At 55.6% G+C, this 20,648-nt stretch overlaps 9 protein-coding genes across 9 annotated transcripts; 5 read left to right on the forward strand and 4 right to left on the reverse strand.

The window, feature by feature from the left end:
* Positions 1-1,070: 1,070 nt before the first annotated feature.
* On the forward strand, positions 1,071-2,172 carry DICSQDRAFT_166839 (uncharacterized protein; the record flags this gene model as incomplete). The annotated part of the gene is made up of 2 exons (XM_007362411.1): positions 1,071-1,247; positions 1,306-2,172. 2 exons carry the CDS (start codon positions 1,071-1,073, stop codon positions 2,170-2,172), a joined length of 1,044 nt encoding a protein of 347 aa, XP_007362473.1.
* Positions 2,173-2,236: 64 nt separating this feature from the next.
* Positions 2,237-4,073, reverse strand: DICSQDRAFT_152920 (uncharacterized protein; the record flags this gene model as incomplete). The annotated part of the gene is made up of 7 exons (XM_007362412.1): positions 2,237-3,049; positions 3,107-3,192; positions 3,246-3,327; positions 3,392-3,444; positions 3,578-3,751; positions 3,817-3,930; positions 4,018-4,073. Coding segments are annotated over 7 exons (1,189 nt in total), but the record flags the coding sequence as incomplete, so codon positions are not given.
* Positions 4,074-4,590: 517 nt separating this feature from the next.
* On the reverse strand, positions 4,591-7,696 carry DICSQDRAFT_166841 (uncharacterized protein; the record flags this gene model as incomplete). Its single annotated transcript, XM_007362413.1, has 6 exons — positions 4,591-4,683; positions 4,737-4,865; positions 4,918-5,117; positions 5,170-6,716; positions 6,774-7,275; positions 7,357-7,696. The coding sequence occupies 6 exons, from the start codon at positions 7,694-7,696 to the stop codon at positions 4,591-4,593; spliced, it is 2,811 nt and encodes a 936-aa protein (XP_007362475.1).
* Positions 7,697-8,269: 573 nt separating this feature from the next.
* DICSQDRAFT_152921 (dihydrodipicolinate synthetase) lies at positions 8,270-9,440 on the forward strand. The gene is made up of 3 exons (XM_007362414.1): positions 8,270-8,463; positions 8,514-8,795; positions 8,870-9,440. Exons 1-3 carry the CDS (start codon positions 8,347-8,349, stop codon positions 9,404-9,406), a joined length of 936 nt encoding a protein of 311 aa, XP_007362476.1. The 5' UTR covers positions 8,270-8,346; the 3' UTR covers positions 9,407-9,440.
* A 77-nt stretch (positions 9,441-9,517) lies between these two features.
* On the reverse strand, positions 9,518-10,262 carry DICSQDRAFT_133410 (sterol-binding-like protein). Its single transcript, XM_007362415.1, has 4 exons — positions 10,149-10,262; positions 10,001-10,078; positions 9,686-9,940; positions 9,518-9,628 (listed from the first exon to the last, which is right to left on the reverse strand). The coding sequence occupies exons 1-4, from the start codon at positions 10,176-10,178 to the stop codon at positions 9,602-9,604; spliced, it is 390 nt and encodes a 129-aa protein (XP_007362477.1). The 5' UTR covers positions 10,179-10,262; the 3' UTR covers positions 9,518-9,601.
* Positions 10,263-11,738: 1,476 nt separating this feature from the next.
* On the forward strand, positions 11,739-13,859 carry DICSQDRAFT_52975 (phosphate transporter; the record flags this gene model as incomplete). Its single annotated transcript, XM_007362416.1, has 9 exons — positions 11,739-11,842; positions 11,903-11,956; positions 12,015-12,073; positions 12,137-12,253; positions 12,316-12,546; positions 12,617-12,999; positions 13,058-13,313; positions 13,371-13,629; positions 13,697-13,859. 9 exons carry the CDS (start codon positions 11,739-11,741, stop codon positions 13,857-13,859), a joined length of 1,626 nt encoding a protein of 541 aa, XP_007362478.1.
* A 1,200-nt stretch (positions 13,860-15,059) lies between these two features.
* Positions 15,060-15,963, forward strand: DICSQDRAFT_51998 (NAD(P)-binding protein; the record flags this gene model as incomplete). Its single annotated transcript, XM_007362417.1, has 5 exons — positions 15,060-15,122; positions 15,187-15,321; positions 15,386-15,492; positions 15,549-15,588; positions 15,649-15,963. The coding sequence occupies 5 exons, from the start codon at positions 15,060-15,062 to the stop codon at positions 15,961-15,963; spliced, it is 660 nt and encodes a 219-aa protein (XP_007362479.1).
* Positions 15,964-16,852: 889 nt separating this feature from the next.
* DICSQDRAFT_166845 (NAD(P)-binding protein) lies at positions 16,853-18,117 on the forward strand (the record flags this gene model as incomplete). Its single annotated transcript, XM_007362418.1, has 4 exons — positions 16,853-17,039; positions 17,100-17,287; positions 17,351-17,503; positions 17,557-18,117. The coding sequence occupies 4 exons, from the start codon at positions 16,853-16,855 to the stop codon at positions 18,115-18,117; spliced, it is 1,089 nt and encodes a 362-aa protein (XP_007362480.1).
* Positions 18,118-19,109: 992 nt separating this feature from the next.
* On the reverse strand, positions 19,110-19,436 carry DICSQDRAFT_16586 (uncharacterized protein; the record flags this gene model as incomplete). Its single annotated transcript, XM_007362419.1, has 1 exon — positions 19,110-19,436. A coding segment is annotated over one exon (327 nt), but the record flags the coding sequence as incomplete, so codon positions are not given.
* Positions 19,437-20,648: the final 1,212 nt, after the last annotated feature.

Raw genomic sequence — 20,648 nt, forward strand, 5'->3', positions numbered from 1 at the left:
GTAATTTTATCCTCGCTAGGCACATGCGCGTGTGCTACTGCCGCAGCGCTAGTGGTACACCTAAATCGATGACTATACCTGCAAAGAAGCAGGATTAGTTGGAAATCTCATCCTCTCCGTGACGTGCCTTGCTTTGCCATTCACATCGGTTCTATAGGTCTCTGAACTTCAGCAAGCTAGCTAACATAGCACGATCGGCGTGTGATACCGGGTGCATAAGCTCAACTCTTCAGCCTAGTGGGTGCCGGTACAATGTACCTTTGGAGCCCTGAAGTCGCTCGGTAACGTTGTGACATGACATCCACGCTGCTCCCATTCTTGTTTTGGTGTTTTGGATGACTTGCCACTCCATCTTCGACTTAGCCCGTAGTCAGTCAGCCTTCAAGAACCTCGAGAAGACTTCCATATATCTGAATGGCACTCTGTTGTTCGGACTGGCCCTTCGCTCCCCTTCGCGAAGACAATTTAGGTCTGCCGAACGTTCTCGGCATGATCAATGAGTTCGGGCCCTTTATTCTACACCTACTCCAGCGCTCTGCGAGGCGTACTCGGCCTTATGTTTCAATAGGTATTGAGTAGGTCGCGATGAAACGCTGCGTCTCGACCTCAGGCCTCAGTCGCCTTTCGAATATGACGTCGTTGCGGCAGCCTCTGAGCTTCTGAGGCTGACCACAGCGGCGCCGTGGGCTGACATTGCAGATATGTTTCACGTCTGCTGCTGTTCCTCTGCATAGGTCCGCACAACCATACTAAGCTCTTGCACATTGCTCCTCGTTCTGCTTCATCATGACTCCTAGCTCCAGCGCGAACGACATTGTACAGACTGCGCAGCCCGTATGCGCTAGTCCGCAACGCGTCCCACCCGTAAGTCCAATAGCTGTCTGCCGCGCAGACGGTATCCTCGCGAGTAACAAGCTCATTTGACAACATCACAGCCCATATTATATCATTGTCCGCATTGCCCTGTGTTCGGGCCCTGCAATGCCTGCTCGACCCACGACGGGCTTCATACAGACTCCGTCGATCTCGGTGCGGAAGAAACCCTGCAGATCGAAGCGCACCCCCTCATAATGGACTTCTCGTCGGGTTCGGTGGAATGCGGATCGATGTTTGCGAATGCGCGCGACTCCCTGGGCTCACTGAATGCGCGCTTCGTGTCTCCGTCCAAGGCAAGTCCAATTGCGCGAGTCATGGGCAAAGCAAAGGGTCTCGTGCGGATGCTTGCGCTCCGTAAATCTGACCGCAAGGTAAGTGCTCCTCGCTCGCCCCTTGATCCTATGCTCGTGCTCAAAGTCGTCTTCCCAGTCTCTGGACTCGTCTGCGATCCAATGCCTTGGGAGCGAGACTCCAGCGACTGCTATTGCCAGCAGCTGGAGAGAGAGCGCAAGGGCTCCCACCCGCCCGTCCATCTCCATCCTCATCACCTCTGCGTCCTCGAACGACATCAACAGCTTGCGCACGAGCATCAGTGCACGCATGACGAGCAACAGCTCGACCACGGGTGTCTACTCGCCCGACTATCCCATCAGCCCCAATCCGTCCTTGGCGTCCCCCGAGGTCGGGCCCTCCCACTCCCTGGCGGACTTCTTCTGCGCATACCCCTGTGACGAGCAGGACGCCTTGGCGCTCCTCCCCGACGCGTCCTTCGATGTGCTCCCCCCAGTCAAGGACGGCGATACCGCCCCACAGGCATTCTTCCCGACCCTCTTCCGCGTCCTGCTCTTCATGCCGTGGTGCATCGCCGTCGGAGCGACGATCACGCTCTTCCCCGCGCACATCGAGCGCGTCGTCTTCTCCACCGGCTACATACCCTCTCCATCGCCCGAAGGCGCCCGCCGCTTCTCGTTCTTCTCCGAGACCGCGTACGAGTACGCCATGATCTTCGCGGTCGCGCTGATCGGGCTGGCCTTCGCCAGCCCCACCTGGGGCATCATCGTCTGGGCGTTCTGCGCGGGCAGGTTCGTGTGGGTGTGGGTGGCGTATTCGGTGAAGGACATGTGCTGCTTCCACGAAAGGGTCGGGAAGGACGACATGGAGACGCTTGCGCTTGTCGTGAGCGGGCGCAACTTGACCAACATAGTGGCGCAGCAGTGCCCGAATCACCCCGGATCCAACAGCCCGCTGAGCAGGATTGTCACGGTGCAGAGCCCCATCATCCCCATGGAGAACTGATTCGTGGGAAGTCGCAGGAAAAGACCTTGGAACGTGGATGGACGCCGATGAACACCTGTGGATACATATAACTTAGCTCCATACACGGACGCAAAGCTCGAGTACATTAGGACAATGCTAGTTAATTCGATACCTCTATATGATGTGATACCTCTATGATGATCTATGAATATCCGTGACGTTAGACCTCGCCTCAGACACTTGTAGCCAAGCTACTATGGCGGGCGGGGCGAAGGACTCGAAGAGCAGAGCCTCATATGGTCCTCGCCTCCTCAACGCCCTTCCTCAAAGCCTGCATACACCCCAGGCCGCGCAACCTGCGCTCCTCGACCTCCCCGCCAAGCGCATCCTCCCACCACCGCTCGCCCTCAGGCACCTCGCGCCACCGACCGGTGTAGAAGTCGCGCAAGACCGTCAACGAACCCTTCTTCGCACTACCGTCAGGGCTTGCATGTCCCCGCAGCTTCCGCACGGTCTCCCAGTGCGGCGGCGGGTTCGCGTGCGACCACGCCTGCGCGCCCGGGACGTCGGGCGCGCGCGAGAAGCCGTCAACGGCGAGGATGAGTCCGGGGGGCACGGTGATGCGCCCGATTTTGCCGACGACCTCGGAAATGGCGAGGCAATGGACCGTCGCGCCGTCGGGCTCGGGGCGGTCAACGATCTGCGCTGCGAGCGAGGCGAGGTTCGGGTTACCGTTGGTGCCGTTGACGACTTGCGGGGTTGCTGTGCCAGAGACCACGCCGGTCGCGGTGTGGAGGGAGGCGTTGGGGGCACCATCAGCAGACGGGCTGCCGGACGAAGATGGAGGCGCGACGGCTTTCTTCGCCTTCACTTTACCCTTCTTCGGCTTTGTCACGAAGCGAGTCGCTACGAAGATCTAGCGGCGCATGAGCTGTAAATCAGGAGGATGAACCCGTAGGTCGAGAACGCCTACCCATTTGCTGTCCCAGCTCAGGATGCTCGCGCGCATCTCATAACGAGAGAACATGGGAATCTCACGCAGGAACGTAAAGTGCGTAGCTATGGCATGATACTATGAGCATAGCGCATCAGACCGCCTTGATGATACTGACCTCCAAGCCCCATCCAACCCCCAGTACGGAAGAACGTCGGGCTCAGTTGCAAAGCAAGCTTGAAACGCGCGCCGTCAAGATGCTAAGAAGATACGATATAAGCACTAGAGGTCTACAACGCGTAACATGTCATCATGTATGCGCACCTTTGGATACGAAGAGTTGCTCAAGTGTAGATTGAAGTCGCAGTCATCCGGACCTACAAAGCCAGATGTTCAGCACTCTCGTAGCACGGACGCGGAGCACGTGTTAACAAAGGGCGTAAACGTTGTGTCTGCTGGACGTGGGGGAGTGGAATGGTGCTGCGCGCCATGCATAGATAGTGAACTTACCGGCCCAGGTGTGGTATGTTACCGTCAGGTCGAACGGGTTCCTGCCCACCGGCGACAAATTCTCCAACCATTCCAGCTTCTTCTGCTGACGTATCCGTGCGGGCGAAAGAGAGTGCCTCAGCGTATGAAGATAGTACCTTCCGCGAAGCTGGAAGACGGGTCGCCAGACGTAGACTGTGGGAAAACGGTGAGCCAGCCGGTCGGTCGATTGTCCTACATGATGGAGCACGTCCACGTACAATGCCAAGCCAACGGCCACGAGCGAACGTTCACCAAGAAGAGTAGAAGCACGAAGTACTTCACGACCTTGGGCGCATACTCGAAGGAGCGGGAGGCGAGGACGCGGGCTAGGTCTGGTGACGTGCGTGGCGTACGCACAGGGAGACTTGGTGAGTTGAGCGTTCTGATCACAAGCCCTGGGACGCGGACGATATGCTCACCTACCCCCCTGAAGCCGCCGAACTTCTGCGAGACGATGGAGAGACCAGCGGCCATGATGGTTAGCAGACAAACGTAGAGAAACCTTGTCCCAGCCATCATGCGCCACGGAACCGCCCAGATTTCTGCGAAGCCGCTCGATGATGATGTGTAGAGGCTTGTGAATGTTGGCGGACTCCCGCCGGCTTCTTATGACTTGTGCCTAATCCAGACTGAACAATATTTATGCCGGATCAGCATTCGAGTCGTCGTAAGCACAGTCCTTGCATCTGATTCACTGTTGTCCTCAAGGAGGATGTTCCTGCAGAACGACTCTGAACGAGGCAAGTTGACAAGGGCACGTCCGGGACCGGCAACTTCTTCGGCCGGAATCCGCAAGAGTTGATGGCCTCGAGGCCACGGCGCATCATCAAGCTCTAGCCCGGCTATTATGCCAGGGCGGCAGGCACGTAGCGGTTAAAGTATGCTGGAGCAGTGTGTATTATACGAAGTGCGAATGTACGACCATGAAGAAATACAGTAATGCATAATTCCAGACCTTCCAACCCAAACGTCACCGTGGAGAGAACTCGAGCTCAGAACATGCCGCCGAACAGCCCGCGCTGTCGCCGGGGTGTTGGCTGCACATCCGGTCGGAGGGTCGCCAAGCTGTTGAGCTGCTTCATAACCTGCGGATAATCGCTCAGCATCGGCTAAACGCTTCCATGACGTCGAGACTGACCTCTTCGAGCTTATCTTTCCTCTCTTGCAGGTCGAGGTGCTTCCTGATGATGGGATTCTCCCGCGCAAATTCTACAATCTCCTTGCGGTCAAGATCATACAGCAGTCTTGAATCGATCTCGCGAGGGAACTGCAACAACACATCAGCAAGGACTTGCAATGTAACAGAAAGGTAAACGAACCTGGTAGAAGAAGTGGTCAAGTAGCTCGATGTTGATGAACATGGCAGACGTATATGCGAGCTTGTCAGCCACAACGTTGAGGAACGCTTCTGGGCATAGGACGTCGTTCTCCGGTCCAGCCTTACACCTCTTAGACTTAAGCGCGGCGAGCCTGAGCTTGAGGATGCCGATGCGGTCGTTGAAGAACATTGCATGACGGCCTTTCATCGATTTGTCAGCATAATGTCCCTAACGCGTTGGTAGGGAACTTACCGTCCACGAGCTGCGCAGGCGGGTACCGGTAGTCATCCACGACCTCCGCCGCACCCACATCCTCCTCGCTGGCCTGCAACCTCCTCTGCCTCCGCTCCCTCTCCTTCTCGTCCAGCTCGCGCACGTAGTTCACGAGGTTGTTCAGCCGCCTGCTGCCGCCCACGCGCTGTCGGAGCTCCTTCAGCCTGTCCTCCAGTAACTTCAGCTCCCTCTCGAACAGCCCCACCGCCCCCGCGCGCCCCACCTCCCACTCCCGCGGCTCGACCTCGACCTCGAACTTGTACGGCTTGATGCAGTTCTCGACCTGGTCCGACGTCACCCCGATGCGCTCGCGCAGGATCGCGTGCGAGAACTGGACCAGCCGCTCCGTCGCGCGCGGGTGGTGGTTGAACGGCTCGCCCTGCGCGATCGAGTCGATGAGCGCGCGCAGCCCGTCCGCGACGAGCAGCGTCGAGTCGCGCCCGACCCCCGACTTCGTGAGCAGCGACGACGCGGCCTCGAGCTTGTAGCGCCAGTACGGCTCGACGTCCTCGGCCTTAACGCGCGGGTCCGCGCCGAGCTGGGTGAGCTCGGAGGCGCGCTTGTCCGTCCAGTAGAGCTGCTCGAGGACGTCCATGACGCGGTCTTCGAGCATCGCCTTGAGCTTCTCGCGCACATGCGGCTTACGGAACTGCGCGGTGTACTCCTTGAAGCGCGCCTTCAGGAGGTCCATCGTCTCGGCGACGTAGGACTCGGCGGAGATGCGGCGGTCGTTGTACTGTACCTTGAACTGGTACTGCGCTTCCTCGAGCTCGAGCTGGACCGCGTTGGTGATGCCGTGCAGAGAGGAAGCCATTGACGATTCGAGGACCTCCATGAGTCGGCGGCGGAGGGTACCGGTGCCGACCATAAGTTTCGACGTGCTGCCAAAGTAGTCGCGATTCGAGCCGAAGTAATCGTCCTCGGAGCGCTTTGCGAGTGTGCCGAGCGAGTCCCTGTTCCCCTTCTTCCCGGAGCCCTTGGCGACGACACCAACATATCCAAGGTGGAGAGGGTAGCGGTTGCCAGACAAGATGCTTGCACCCTGCTCCGGAGGAACGAGATCCATCTTCGTGATGACACCAATCGTTCGAAGACCAAGCGGGTCGACCTTCCTGCTAGCACGGAGCGCTGGCGAATTGGCGAGATCAACATCGGCAGCGCATACGGCTAGAATAATGTTGGGCTCCCGGATGTATTTCTCGCACAGGCTTGCAATCTTGTCCTTGAGAGTCTCCGGCTGGTCCATTGAGGTGATTTGGATGTAGCCCGGCAAGTCGATGAGGGTCAGGTCGGGAACGTGAGGGGAATAGATGCGAAGGTCGATGGGCTCATTGGAGACGCATTCGGAAGCAGGAACAGCCAGGTTCAGATCAGTGAGCGTGCGCTGGATGCTAGAAAAGTCGGAGATCTTTCCAAGCCCAAGAGCAGGGAACTCTCCGTATTCTCGTGGAGTCTTGCCATCTGACTGAGCAGGTGTATGGATGAGCGTGAGCTCAATGGGTCGGCGCGTGACCATATTGTTACCCCTACACACGGCTGCTCAGTTGTCGAGACGGTTAACGCGAGAAGAATGTGACACTCACTTGGGTAGGAACTCATGTCCGACAATAGCCTCCAGCACCGAACTCTTGCCCGAGCTCTGGCTACCAATGACAACTATGCTCGGGAGCTTCAGCGCATCGCTCTGGTCAATGCTGATGAGCATGGAACGAATTTCGATGAGCTTCTTCGTCAGGTGCATCAACCCGTTCTGTCGCGCGTCGCCCCCGAGACTATCCTCGTCGCCAGCTTTCGAGTCCACAGCAGAAAGAGAGGTCGCTGCCATAATCGCTGCTAGTGCTGCTGCATCGTCGCCACTAGGACGCTTCTGCTGAGACGAAGATCCCGATCCCTCGTGTTCCCCGCCATTGCCACTCTCGGAGGAAGAAAAGAGGTTCTTGAGAAAGTCCGGAGTGTCGAATTCGGGCAATTTGATCTCGGACACACGCGAGCCAACTGTCTTCGCTAGGTCCGAAGCCGTGTCGAAAGCGTCGGTGATGGTATCTTGGACAGTCGAAAAGACCTCGTTCGACTTCTTCTTGAACTCTACCCACATACCGCATCAGCGCACCACCACAACGCAACATTTTAGCAGCGAGTGCAAGGTCGTGAAGATATTCTACTCACCTTCGAACTTGTAATTAGCATACGTGAACCCACCAGCACCGACCGTCGCAGCTCCGACCGGCACCCTGAACGCCCTCAACACGAACCTCGGGATCGACGAATACGACAACGCGCGAACGTGTACATGACGGATGTTCAACGGTTGGACACCATACCGCGAGCGCGTGCGGAGGTGCGTGTTCGTAACGAATGTTGCGAACTGCCTATGGACGGGACGAGAAGCTGTCGCAGGCGCGGATGTCTGGCGTGCAGCGGCTACCGCGGACGGTCCATACGTCGATACTTTGCCCTTGAGAGTCGGCAGCATGGCAGAGACGCGACGGCGGAAGGAGGAGTACATGGTGCGGACTCTTGTCAAGTCCTCGGATCGGAGGCCTTGATTGCAAGAGGTAGCCCGCCGAAAACGCCTGGTCCAGTCCAATAGTTACGATACCAGACGCTTCAGAAGCTGAACAGCGAAGTCCGCCTATGGTCTGCAAGTCGTGGGTCCGCGCGGCCGGTGGCAAGCAGAAGAGAGTAGAGAAGTCAGTCGAAGCGTGGACAGAAAGCTTTCGCTTGGACTATGACATATGCGGTCGGCATGGCACGTTCGAGCGCCGCCTAGAATCGCTGTGGGCGGAGGAACGTTGAGCTGAACCGGAGCTGCAAGACTTGACTGCCCTGTCTACTTTTCTGTCGAGTCTCAGTAGAGCTATATGTCGCTCTGCCTTGCTGACGGTGGCGGATCCTGCCACGGCGTCGGTGTGAACGGTACTATACACAATGGCAATTGCGATGTGCACTCGGGATGCTTCTGAATCCTTCTTGACTCTCACCCAAGAATGTCCCGGGAGCCCGTACTCCTCCGCACGGCATCTCATAACCAGGAACTACGTAGGTATACATAATCGCGAATCGCGATGAGATGAGTTTGATAGCTGTCTAGTCATTGGGATCTGTGTCCACTGCAGTCTTGCTCCGCGTCGTACTGGGCATCCACATCCTGCAGTGATGGCGAACAGCACACCTCCACCTCCCGGAGTATATGTCCCCGCTGTCCTGTTCTTCGACGAAAACGAAGACCTCGACCTCTCATCTATCAAAGCTCATGTCCTCCGACTTGCGCAGGTGAGCACCATCAACCATCGTCCTGTTCACAAATCTAACACAGATCGTAGGGAGGCGTGACTGGTATCTTGGTGCAGGGAAGCAACGGCGAAGCCCAGCACCTCTCACATGAGGAGCGCAAGACCACGATCCGCCTCGCCCGAGACACTCTGAACGAGAACGGCTTCAAGGACGTCCTGGTCATTGCCGGCACAGGCGGGCAGTCGACCAGGGAGACGAAGAAGCTCTGTAGCGATGCTCAAGAAGCCGGAGCGACTCACGCCCTCGTCCTCACCCCCGCCGTCTGGGCTCCCCAGATGACCGTGGACAAGATCCTCAAGTTCCACCGCGATGTGCGTCTCCCCTTCTCTTCCATGATTGTTGCGCACCTGAGCTTAAGCCGGACGCGTCTCGCGTGCATCTGTAGGTCGCCGACGCGTCTCCCATCCCGACCATGATCTACAACTTCCCCACCGTCACCGCCGGGCTCAACCTCGATTCTGACACCATTGGCGCCCTCGGCCAGCACCCCAACATCGTCGGCACCAAGCTCTCGTGCGCAGACGTCGGCAAGCTCCATCGCCTGGCCTCCACCCTCCCCGCGGAGAAGTTCGCAACCTTCCCCGGGTCTTCCGCTGTGTTCCTCCAGGGCCTGATCTCGGGGAGCGCAGGGGTCATCGGGGCCCTGCCGAACGTCGCGCCCAAGGCGCACGCGGAGCTGTACAGGTTGTGGAAGGAAGGCAAGCTGGCTGAAGCGCAGAAGTTGCAGGCACTGCTGGGCCATGCGGACTGGGAGCTGCAGAAGCTTGGAAGCATCGCAGGTATCAAGGCGATTGTGTCGAAGCACTTTAGGTACGGGAACACGAATGTGAGGGGGCCACTTACGCCGAGAGACCTGGAGGCTGCCGGGCCGAGCGCGACGACGAAACTAGAGGAGTTGATCGCGCTAGAGAAGTCGCTGTAGACATGAACTGAGATTCAGCCAACTTGGTTTCGTATCGCATGGCGATGATGTGTGCTGCAATGCATCTGTGTATGTGCGTGCGTGCGTGCTCTCGCAGTCGTGCATTTTGGGGGTGTTTGGTGGGTATGATCAGAATACAGTGAATTCTACGATAGGGTAAAATGCGACAACAACAGCAAGGATGACAAGATGGTATTACAGCTTTGCCTTCGACTTGGCGGTCTGCACAACCTCTCATGAGCACTGTCGTGTCTGGGGCGCAAGAAGGCACGAACGCACCTTGAGGACGCCGTCAAGCTTGGTCGCGAACATCATGTTGCCCTTCGTCTTGAGCTTCCCGCTCATGAACGCCTTCTGGCCGTCGAGCTTGCCCTCCGCGAGCTGGCTGAAGGTCTCGTCCGAGAGGATAAGGGTGACGTTAGCCTTGGACTTGGGCTTGCCCTTGTACACCGTGCCGGTCTGCTTGAGGTCAATCGTCCAGACCCCCTCCTTGCCCTCCGCGTTCTTCACCTGCAGCTCGAAGATGCCGTTCGTCTGTTTGGCATTGCCATCTCACTGATTAGGCAGGGGCATGAGAACGGAGAGGCGACGCACCTTCTTGATCTGCTGCTTCTTCTCCTCGTCGCTGAAGTTCTCGAACACCTGCGCCAGCTGGGCGAGGATCTCGGAGGACTACGCGTGTATGCGCGATGGGCGTGTGAGCCTCCGGCCGTCTCCAACTGGGTACGCGGGGGTTACGCACCTTGAAACCTTCGACCTTGATGTCAGACATGGTGTACGGTGAACAGGCAGGTGTGCGTAGTGTTCGAGACAGAGATTATCGAGACGTGTGCGATGAGGGATGGGGAGGTTATATACGAACGCGGGGAACGCGGGCGGTGGGCGTCCACCGATGATGTATGCGATCATGGGGATTGATCTCACTGCATGTGATATCTACCGGCCGTCCAACGACGACTGACTGTCCGCGTTCATCGAGATTCGAAATCCTCCATGTCTACTTAGCAGCCATTTACTTGACCTCCGATTCCATCACGCTGAGAACTTTGAGGTGCGTCCTGACCACCATGTATCGCATGTAGTGCTGACGAGCTTGCAGTCGGATTGGTAGAAGCGCTCTTAGACGGCGAATTTTCAGGAGCAACTGTCCAATATGAACTGCTCGGGTGCAGTAATAGCCACGGCGGAATGCGCTAGGCTCGGCGTGATTGCATATATCAAGACAACAAATTGCAGCCGTGTTCGATGCTCGGGAACACAGTTGGAGAGGTGGTCATGAGTTGACTCCCTTGGACCACTCGCGGTTGTCAACTGGACCGTCTGAGACTCCGAGCCGGAGCCGTTCAGCATAGCCGGGCGAGCGAGCGACTGCGTTCTACTGAAAACTGCGCGCGTTCAGTGGAGGACGGCTGAGTTGGGGACAGGCGAGCCCTGAAAGCACTGCCACGTCGTGGTAAGTTATCTCGCAAGTGGTATACACACTTGTGTCTTACAAGCTCCCATCTCCTACCGACTTGCGAAACTTTTGAGTACAGGGTCTAGTAATCAACACAAAGAGCTGATGCCGTATTCTTAGGCCTTAAGACGGTCCAAAATCATCAACCCGTGTAAGCGAATACCAATACTAGTAATAGATTCACCCGCATTCTAGCTTCACGAAGCTCAGAATCCATATGCATACAGTTTGCCAGCCCCAAAGACACTAGCTGGACTCTGCTATTCGCGACGATCCGTGGTTGTCGGTATCCCTTTTCGAGAATACCACCGTGACGATCTCTGCTCAGGCCGAGACGGAACTCGATATACTTCCGCCTTTGGTTGTGAGAATACGGCAGGCGCCCTCCAAGAAGGTTCATTCTCATGTTCTTGTCAAAATGCAAGGTTTGACGTTCTCTATTCAGTTGCTTGTTCATCTCGTACTGCCAATATTATACCGAGCCAGGGTTCGCAGACTGCCACGACCTGGAGCCCGTTTCCGCAGTATCCTATCGCAGGCTTCTCTTCGATTCTGCGACATCGTGGGGTCGATTGCCTTTTGTGCTTGTGCTGCACGTCAAGCGCGTAACCCTTTGGTACGAACGTGCTAGGAACAGCGATATAGCCCCGAACGCGGCCTTGGACTCTGTGAAGCTGTCCATTTGACTTCGATGGGCTGAGGCATTGGTTCAAGGGATCAGGAACCGCAAGGTCTCGTGAGTGGTTCATGGGTGCGGACCAATCCTGCAATTCCCCGGCTTCTTATACTTATTGCGCGGGCTTCTGACCTCTCAGCCCACTTGCTGTCGACGCTCGAGCCATGCCCACATCAGTAGAGGATATCGCAGACGTGAAAATGCCTCTTGAGCAACTACCTGAGCTGAAGAAGGCCGCTGAAGTCTACGTCCTCAATGACAAGCGCAAGACGACACTGGCGGAACTGGACCGGGCTGGATTCACGTACGCGCAATGTCCTTAGCATCAATGGTCCCGCACTAACGTGATGCGCATATGGTACAGATGGTTCCATGTCCGAGTCTGTTTAATCGCGGGAGTGGGCTTCTTCACCGACTCGTGAGACCTTGGACCTAGAGAACGTCTTGAGTTTGGGGCTCATACGGAACGTGTCTAGGTATGACATCTTTGCCATCAATATCGCTTCAGTCATGCTTGGCTATGTCTATGGTCACGGTCAGTATGTCCCTTCCTCCCCCCTCAATGCTCTTGGAGGAACATCGCTTACCTTCAGCGCAGGACAAGTGCTCACTGCAAATCAAGACCTTGGCATCAAGGTTGCCACCCCGGTAGGCACCGTGTTTGGGCAGCTCATCTTCGGTTGGCTCGCAGACGTCTTCGGTCGCAAACGCATGTGTAAGTCTTTACTTCTTGGCTTCTGCGAACTTCCCCAACCTCATTCTATGCGCATTGGGAAGATGGCGTTGAGATGGTGCTCGTGATCGTTGCCTCCTTCGGGCAAGCAATGGCTGGCCAAGCGCATGCCGTCAACATTATCGGGGTGCTGGTCGTATGGCGGTTTATCATGGGGGTTGGAATCGGAGGCGATTACCCTTTATCATCCGTCATCCCCTCCGAATTCGCATCGACGAGAACTCGTGGGCGAATGATGACGGCCGTCGGGGCAAATCAGGGGTGGGGCCAGCTGGGTACGTCGTACTTCATCGCGTACTTGTTTTGCTTGACTTGAGTTGTGACGCACTCATTGGCCCTGTCTAGCCGGCGCGCTCGTCGGGTTCATAATCGTATCGGCATACAAGTCGGCCGTCCTCCACGACGACCCTGCCGTCCTCCCGCACGTCGACTTCATGTGGCGCCTGCTCATCGGACTCGGCTGCGTTCCAGCCGCGATCACCCTCTATTTCCGCTTGACGATCCCAGAGACCCCGCGGTTCACGATGGACGTCGAGCGTAACGTCCGACAGGCGAGCGAGGATGTCGAGAACCTCCTGATGACGGGCATGTACTATGCTGACCAGGACGCAGTGGTCGAACGTGTGAGGGCCCCCAAGGCATCGAGGCGCGATTTCTGCAGGTTCTTCAGCAAGAGAGAGAACTTATTCCCGCTGATCGGCATGTGCTACTCGTGGTTCGCTATCGACGTAAGTCTCGCTTTGACTGTCCTATTAATATGCTGGCACTCACAAAGCAGGATCGCAGGTCGCATTTTACGGGCTTGGCTTGAACACTTCCGTCATTCTCCAGGCAATAGGCTTCGGTTCCCCAAGTGCAGATGTCACGGGTAACATGAGGGTGTACCAGAACCTCAAGAATATCTCAGTAGGAAACATGATCCTCGCTGTGGCAGGACTCATACCTGGCGCTTGGACGACATTCCTCTTTGTCGACACGTGGGGAAGAAAGCCCATACAACTGCTCGGGTTCATTATGCTCACGATCTTGTACGTGATCATGGGTACGTTTCCGAAGTCATGTTGCAGACAGTCTGTGGGCTGGTTCTGACGACGAACAGGATTTGCGTACGGCAAGCTCACAGCGTCCGACGCAGGGAGGAAAACCTTCGTGTTCTTGTATTGTCTGACGAACTTCTTCTCCAACTTCGGGCCAAACTCTACCGTATCGATCTTCCCAGGCGAGTCATTCCCCACTCGCTATCGCTCCACCGCCTTTGGGATCGCTGCGGCGAGCGGCAAGGTCGGCGCTGTTATTTCGCAAGTCGGCTTCGGGAAGCTGGTCAACATCGGAGGAACGAACGCATTCGTACCGCATTTGTACGTCCTGATCTTGGTCCATACCTGCGAGCTAGTTGGGGAACAGGCGCTGACCGGGTTGCTGCAGATTGGAAATCTTCGCATTCTTCATGCTGACAGGGGCTTTTTCGACTCTCCTGCTCAAGGAAGGGAAAGGAATGACATTAGAGGAGCTCTCGAATGAGAAGCAAGATGAATTCATTGATGGTACGCCACGATCCGGCCCTTGTGGTACAGCTTTTGCGCGATAGTCTCTGATGCGTATACTTGTAGTATAAATTTTATAGAAAGATTGGGGATGAAGATGGAAAGACAGGGATTCCCCGAAAATCTATGTGTGTAACTTGGACTGACGTCTCGCCCTGGCGATGCTTTGCAACATGTACAATGTTGTAGGATTCGATGCACCACGCCAACACCGCCGTCTAGGCGACCTATGTCATGCGTCTACCATAGGAACAACATTGCGAGTGTAGACTGCTTTTCAAATTATATCGCAGTCTCGAAGCGAGCGAGGGCCTCGTTGCTCCTGGTTGGCCACCCGGGGAGCAGCATGTACGGTGTTCGCCCACAGAGTTACCTGAACTGTTCAATGCAATGGAATTAATGAAATATCATCCTCCTGCAATTTTGCAGAAGGACAGCGGGCGCAGGCAAAAAGACGGAAAGGCATCAATCGAGGTCAGTACCAAACCGGTACCCCCAAAACCCTCTTAGATTGATTGACCTGTGTCGGGAGCAAATCCATTCCGATTTCCTTCGCTTTTTCTGCGATCGATAGTGCAAAAGCACATAATCTCGGGTGTAGGCCTTGCACATTTATCCACAGGGAAATGCGAGAACTGGAGGCGTATCAGTCGCTTCTGGGGTCGCACTACTCACGCATGGGTGTCGCGGTCAATCCTCTTGAGACGGTGATATGTAAGCGCGCAATTTATCACATCTACGCGGACTCGTGCACTTGAAATAGGGGCCCACTCTGCGCGCTGAGCGACTCAAAAGCGGGAAGGGAGTATTTGCGCGAACGTTCTGACGAGATAGATTCCTCCTCTTATCAAAATGCTCCAAACGTCTGGGAGACCGTGGCGGTAGGCGAGACAAGCTTGGCTTGACTGGCTTGTTTTGGCGGCAAGATTTTCCGTCCCGTCCACGATCTGAGCGCCTGTCAGGCTTGAGCTCCGCGCTGGTGGTGGGGCTTCGATGTTTGACGTTTTTGAACCTCCCTACATCCAAATCGAGGCTATCCACCCCGACTTTCTATCCTCCGCGCCGCTGCCGTCGTTGCGTGTACGGATGGCACAGACGACGTCTGTGGTTTATCGTCGGTCGTTGTGTGTACGGATAGCACAGATGACGTCTGCGGGTTCTATGGAAGCTATATAATGTTTGCCTGGCAAGCGACATAGTAGGACAGTATCCCAGCACATTCTTCTTTGCTCCCCCAAGTCACCATGCCACCATACCTCATAGTCGGTGCTTCTCGCGGAATCGGCCTCGAGTACGTCGTCCAGCTTGTAAGTACAATTTCACTGGGCTCGAACCTGTCGGATTGTAGCTGATCCATTTCGCATTTACCAGGCCAAACGCCCCGATGCAGTGGTCATCGCTCTCGTCCGCAACCCGGCTAAATCCACCCATCTTACTTCTGCCATTGCATGTCTCAAGAACGTCCATGTGGTAGCAGGTGACGTGACCGAGTATCGCACGCTAGAGGTCAGGCTGCCATCCATAATCTACCGCTATTTCGTTCTTTGCTCATGCTGCATGTCTTGTACAGCTTGCCGCGAAGCAGGTGGCAGAAATCACTGGCGGAGGGTTGGACTACCTGATCCACAACGCTGCCAACTTGGACCCATCTACCTTCTTTAAAGGATTCGACGACTAGTGCGTGCTCTTTCGACTCCGTGGTTCCTTATCTTTTACGCTTATACTCGGCACAGCACCGATGTGGAACAGCTTGACGCCGATTTCATTGATGCGGTACGGCGGGCATTGTAATGTTATGTTGATATCGGTCTGACCTCGACCTTTGATTCGTAGTTCAAGATTGATAGTCTCGGACCTGTCCATAGCATCAGGGCGTTCCTACCCCTCCTCCGCGCGTCCTCGACCAAGAAGATCATCGTCCTCAGCACAGGGGTCGTCCGGCACCTCGGCGTCGCGAACATCGCGGCGTACTCGATGACGAAGGCTTCGGGCCTCCTCGCGACCACGAAGTACGCAGTCCAGCTCAAGGACGAGGGCTTCGTCGTCATCAGCCTTAACCCGGGGCTCGTAGATACCTCTGCCACCGCCATCAATGACAGTGCGTCACTTACTTTCGAGCCGACGGCGATTTCGTTTCGCGTGAGCTGATGTATTCTCTCAGGCACTACCGCTCAAGGCGTTACAGCCTTCCTAAGCAGGGCGAGCTCGTCTGACGTTCATATCAAGAAGATTACACCCGAGGAATCGGTCGTAGCGCAGCTGAAGGTCATCGATGCGCTCGCTCCTTCCGACAATGGCTTGTTCCTCAAACACACGGGCGGAGAGCTAAGGCTCTCGGCTAATTGAGCGCCCCTTTTGAACATGTATATTAGCACTCAAATGGAACAATGGTCGTGACGTGATTCTGCCCTGGGTGCTCCGAGTGCCGATAAGACCGCCAATGCAGGGTGTATTAGTTTCTAGCGGGGGGTCATACACACAGCCGTCCTATGACGAGGTGGCGGTTACCCTTAGCACGATCACTGAGCCCGGTGATGTGCGCATATACCCACCGATGGCTAATTCGAACGTAACTTCCAATTAAACTGCCTTTCGCGTAATGGCTTCGACGGGCGGGTTCGAGCCACTACTCAACCTGCTCTTCGCTTCCCAAACATTCTGCCGCCTAACATACTAGATCTTTGTATATCAATGTGCAATACAACACGACTGACCAGATGCGTGTATTTGGACCTGAGACGAGAACTGACGTCTGGAATCGGCAGCATCGGGCATGCCTCGGTGACCGAGGTTTGCGCGCTTAGGATAACCGCCCAAGACACTTCCACCAGCCTGGCAATGGATCCGCATGTCGTTTTCAAGATTTATGGCACCACTTACAAACCTTCTGACTTACTCCTGCTTGGATATGCCCGAGGGAGTTGATTGAGCAGCGCCCTCAGGCTGACACGACGTGTATAAAACCCCCATGGATTTGAGGGGTCTCGTTCATCTCCTTCCGGCCCAGCAATTCGTACAGAACAATCAGCCTTTCAATATGTCCTCCAAAAAGCTCATCCTAGTCATCGGCGCGACCGGTGCTCAAGGCATCGCTGTCATCGACGCCCTCCTCGCGCCGGCCACAGACGGCTCCCCCTCTCCGTACGCGGTGCGTGCACTCTCGCGAGACCCCAACAGCCGTCGCGCGAGGGAACTGGCGAAGAAGGGCGTTGAGTTCGCTCAGGGTATGTCTTGTTGACGTTGGTCCTTGGTGTAGCATTCATGCTAACGTGCTTGCTTGATAGGCTCCTTCGACGATTTCCCAAAGGTGTTCGCCGCGCTCGAGGGGGTATGGGGCGTCTGGAACAACACGGATGGCTTCACCGTTGGAGAGACTAAAGAGATCTTTGCTGGGATCCGCATCTTCGAACTTGCGAAGCAGATCAGGACGGTTCGCCACTACATCTGGAGCAACTTGGACTACAGTTTCAAGGTCAGTCGGTGTAGGAGTGAATCGCACAGGGACGAGACGTTGACTAAGGTCGTCGGCCAACAGAAAGGGGGATACAAACCAGCCTACAAGTGCGAGCACTACGACGGCAAGGGCCGCGTAGCCGAGTGGATGAAGGCGCAGCCGTCCATTGTAAGCGACAACGACATGTCTTGGAGCGTCGTGACTTCCGGCCCTTACATGGAGATGCTGACGATCGTAGGTGTGCTCCTGTTGCTCCAGAATCGTGAGCTGACCGCGCCTCCATATAGCCCATGTTTGGCCCGCTCGGCCAGCGCCCAGATGGCACCTTCGTGTTCGCGTCGCCGGTCGGTGACGGTCACGTTCCCATGATCGCCCTCGAGGACCTCGGGTTCTTCGCGCGGTACTCCTTCGACCACCGCGCGGAGGTATCAGCCCAAGACCTCGAGATCGCGACCGACTGGGTCAACTGGGACTACCTCGTTGAGACGTTCACGAAGGTCACGGGCTACAAGGCCGAGTACCTGCGCCAGTCGCTCGACAGTGAGGGCTGGTTCGGGAACTTGCTCCGCACGGACAAGCCTGTCGCCAACGAGCAGAAGCCTGGCGATGGGACGACGACCTGGCAGCAGAACTTCACGAGTTTCTGGTCCATGTGGCGCGACGACGTCATCACGCGCGACTGGGAGTGGCTGAAGAAGACGAACCCGAAGGGATACACCCTCGAGAGCTGGATGAGGGCGAAGAACTACCAAGGTCTTCCTAACCCGGCGCTGCTCAAGAACTCCGAGGATGACAAGGCGGTCTTGCCGAACAAGGAGAGGATCCAGAAACTCCTCGGGCACCTGTAATTGCTGACTCGGTTCAGAATGCCTGATCGAAATCGTGTGATGATATGTGTATGCCACCTACATCAATAAGAGAATTGATAGAGGGTCCATTTAGATGGCAATCAGGAATTTGAGACACTGTTCAGGGAGTATAAGCCCACATACTATGATACCGCCGCTAGTCAGCAACCGAAGAGTCAGCAGAAGCCACGAAACTCTAAGTGGCGCATAAAAGCCATGAAAGAGTTGGCAATCATTTGCATTCGTCGAGTGGCCTCCGAAACGCTCGTGATGACATAGAAATGTTAACAATGATTAGCCAACGTGATGGGAGGTGGGGAGTTTGCTCGAGACAACTCCGGAAGGCTGCGGCAATGTCTAGGTGTCAGGGACGAGGTTTATGTATTGCGAGACATTCGCGTATACGAGTACATGCACACTGAGACTGGGGAGAAATCAACTCGGATTGAGCATGTAGACAACCAGCGAAGACAGCTCACGGCAGAACGGGCTATGCTGACACTGGTGGAGGTTCCATACATACGCCTGTCGTATGCTGTATGCCATCAACTGAGCGTCGTTGTGTCCATAGGTGCCGGTAGAGGGACGTAGTGTCTGTCCAGTACTATCTTCCCTCGTTCTGCGGCACAGCACTTGGAAAATGCTCATCTCACTAGCCAGGTCGGCGGAGGGGCAGTCCGATGCGAAGACTGCTGGTACGAATGTCGCGTTGATCCATTGTTCTGATATATGCAGGATTAGATGCGCGACTGGCAGTTCTGCAAGCTACCTTGTAACGAGAGAAGTCCCGATGGGTGCATACTCACAAGATCATCCCGGTTCCCCTACAGCCCCTACGCTTCCCTCTCTTCCTTGATGGAGACGCGTTTGCGCATGTGTGTCTTGGGTACACCCGTCCTGAACGCGCTCTTCTCCCTCGGCTCTGGCGGAGGCGGCGCATCGCGTTCCGGCTGAAGCTCCTTGACCGCCGCCTTGGGTTTAGCACGAGGGGCGAATATCGCGTGTAGGATGGAGGAGGTTATGATGCGCGCCGTAAAACCAACAACAAGAGCGCATATAACAGCTACGCCGACGAGGACGTAGATAGGGTAGACGTTTCGCGCGATGGCGGCGGTAACTGCGTAAGGCGCGAAGACAAACACGTCCAAGAGGACTTGGACCAGGACGAAGACAGGAGAGAGCAGGTAGGAGATTGGGGTGAGGAGCAGAGATATTGGTGCAAGGAGTGTGAATATGACAGCGAGTGTCGTCCGGGAAATAACGCCAAATGATGCAGTCGATGCACTAGACAGGAAGCGGATGATGTCGACAATCGGAGGCGAAGCAGCTATGGCTGCTGGGATGGGTCCGGAGTCGCCCTGTTGAGATACATGATTGGCAGCATTCTGGCTCATCTTAGGCTGCTGAGGACGGCGAGCAAGGTCGTAGTAAAGTCGTGATAGGAGACGTCGCCGGATTGCCAGGGAGCGCCGGATGGATGTTTGGCTCAGAAGCTTTTGATAAACAATTACGTAAAGCTAGACGCTACATCTCTCTCTCCGCATATGGAAGGCAGGAGAAGGAACAGGACCCTTCACATCGACATCACAGTATTTTTCCTCCATCCGATATCGATGCCATTTTCCTTCTTCTCAAACTCTTGCATCTCATCTGCGGCCTTGTCTGAGCACGCTGAGACATTTAGCATGTGTCTATATTGCTAGATGCCTGACATTACCCCGTACAGGGACAACCTAGCCTGAGCAAGCCTCGACGCTTCCGACAGCCTCACAGAGACTACCCACCTGCTCTGTATACGTTGCCGAACTCTTCTCGTCAGCTCTATTTACCTGCTGCTTGACATCACATCCGTCTACTTCGTTCAAGTTGTCACATTCACATGACGAGGATACATCCTCAATTCCGCGCAGGCTGTTCATCCGCTTGGACACGCGACTCTGCTCCCTCCGAAGCACAAGTTTCTATCTCGGTGAGCTGCCATTGCTTTCGTTCTCTCTCGTCCCTGACACATGCTAAACAATGTGCAGCGCACCGAGTCATTATGCCCAACATTTATTCTGTTCGGACTGCCTCATAAATCCCTTCGCGGCTAAACAATCGATTCTCTAGGCTTTCGCCGCGACCTTGTAGAAACAGGATCTCCATCCCAGCTCGCTTCTCTCCCTTGCATCCACATGGAGATTAGACAATATACGCCGACCGACGTAGAATCTGTGGCAAACCCCGTCTGAGTTGGATCTGAAAGGCGCTGCGCGGTGAGTCACGGACAGCTGATCGAAAGTCCCACACACTATAAGTATCCATGGGATTGCTGCGGCCATCTACTCGGTCTTCCTCTTATCATGCACTCATCCGTGCACCCTTTTTCGTTTACGGTTTAATCCGATTCGACGAAGGCATGCTATACATCGGAGCGTCGAATACCAATCATAGAGGCGGAGAATCCAGGTTACTACGGAACTCGTGACGCTCAACATCGTTCCCAATAATAAGGTAAGCACATACAGGACAAGATATGGCTAGTGTACACA

This window comes from Dichomitus squalens (genome assembly GCF_000275845.1).
Source record: "Dichomitus squalens LYAD-421 SS1 unplaced genomic scaffold DICSQscaffold_4, whole genome shotgun sequence".
NCBI lineage: Eukaryota > Fungi > Basidiomycota > Agaricomycetes > Polyporales > Polyporaceae > Dichomitus > Dichomitus squalens.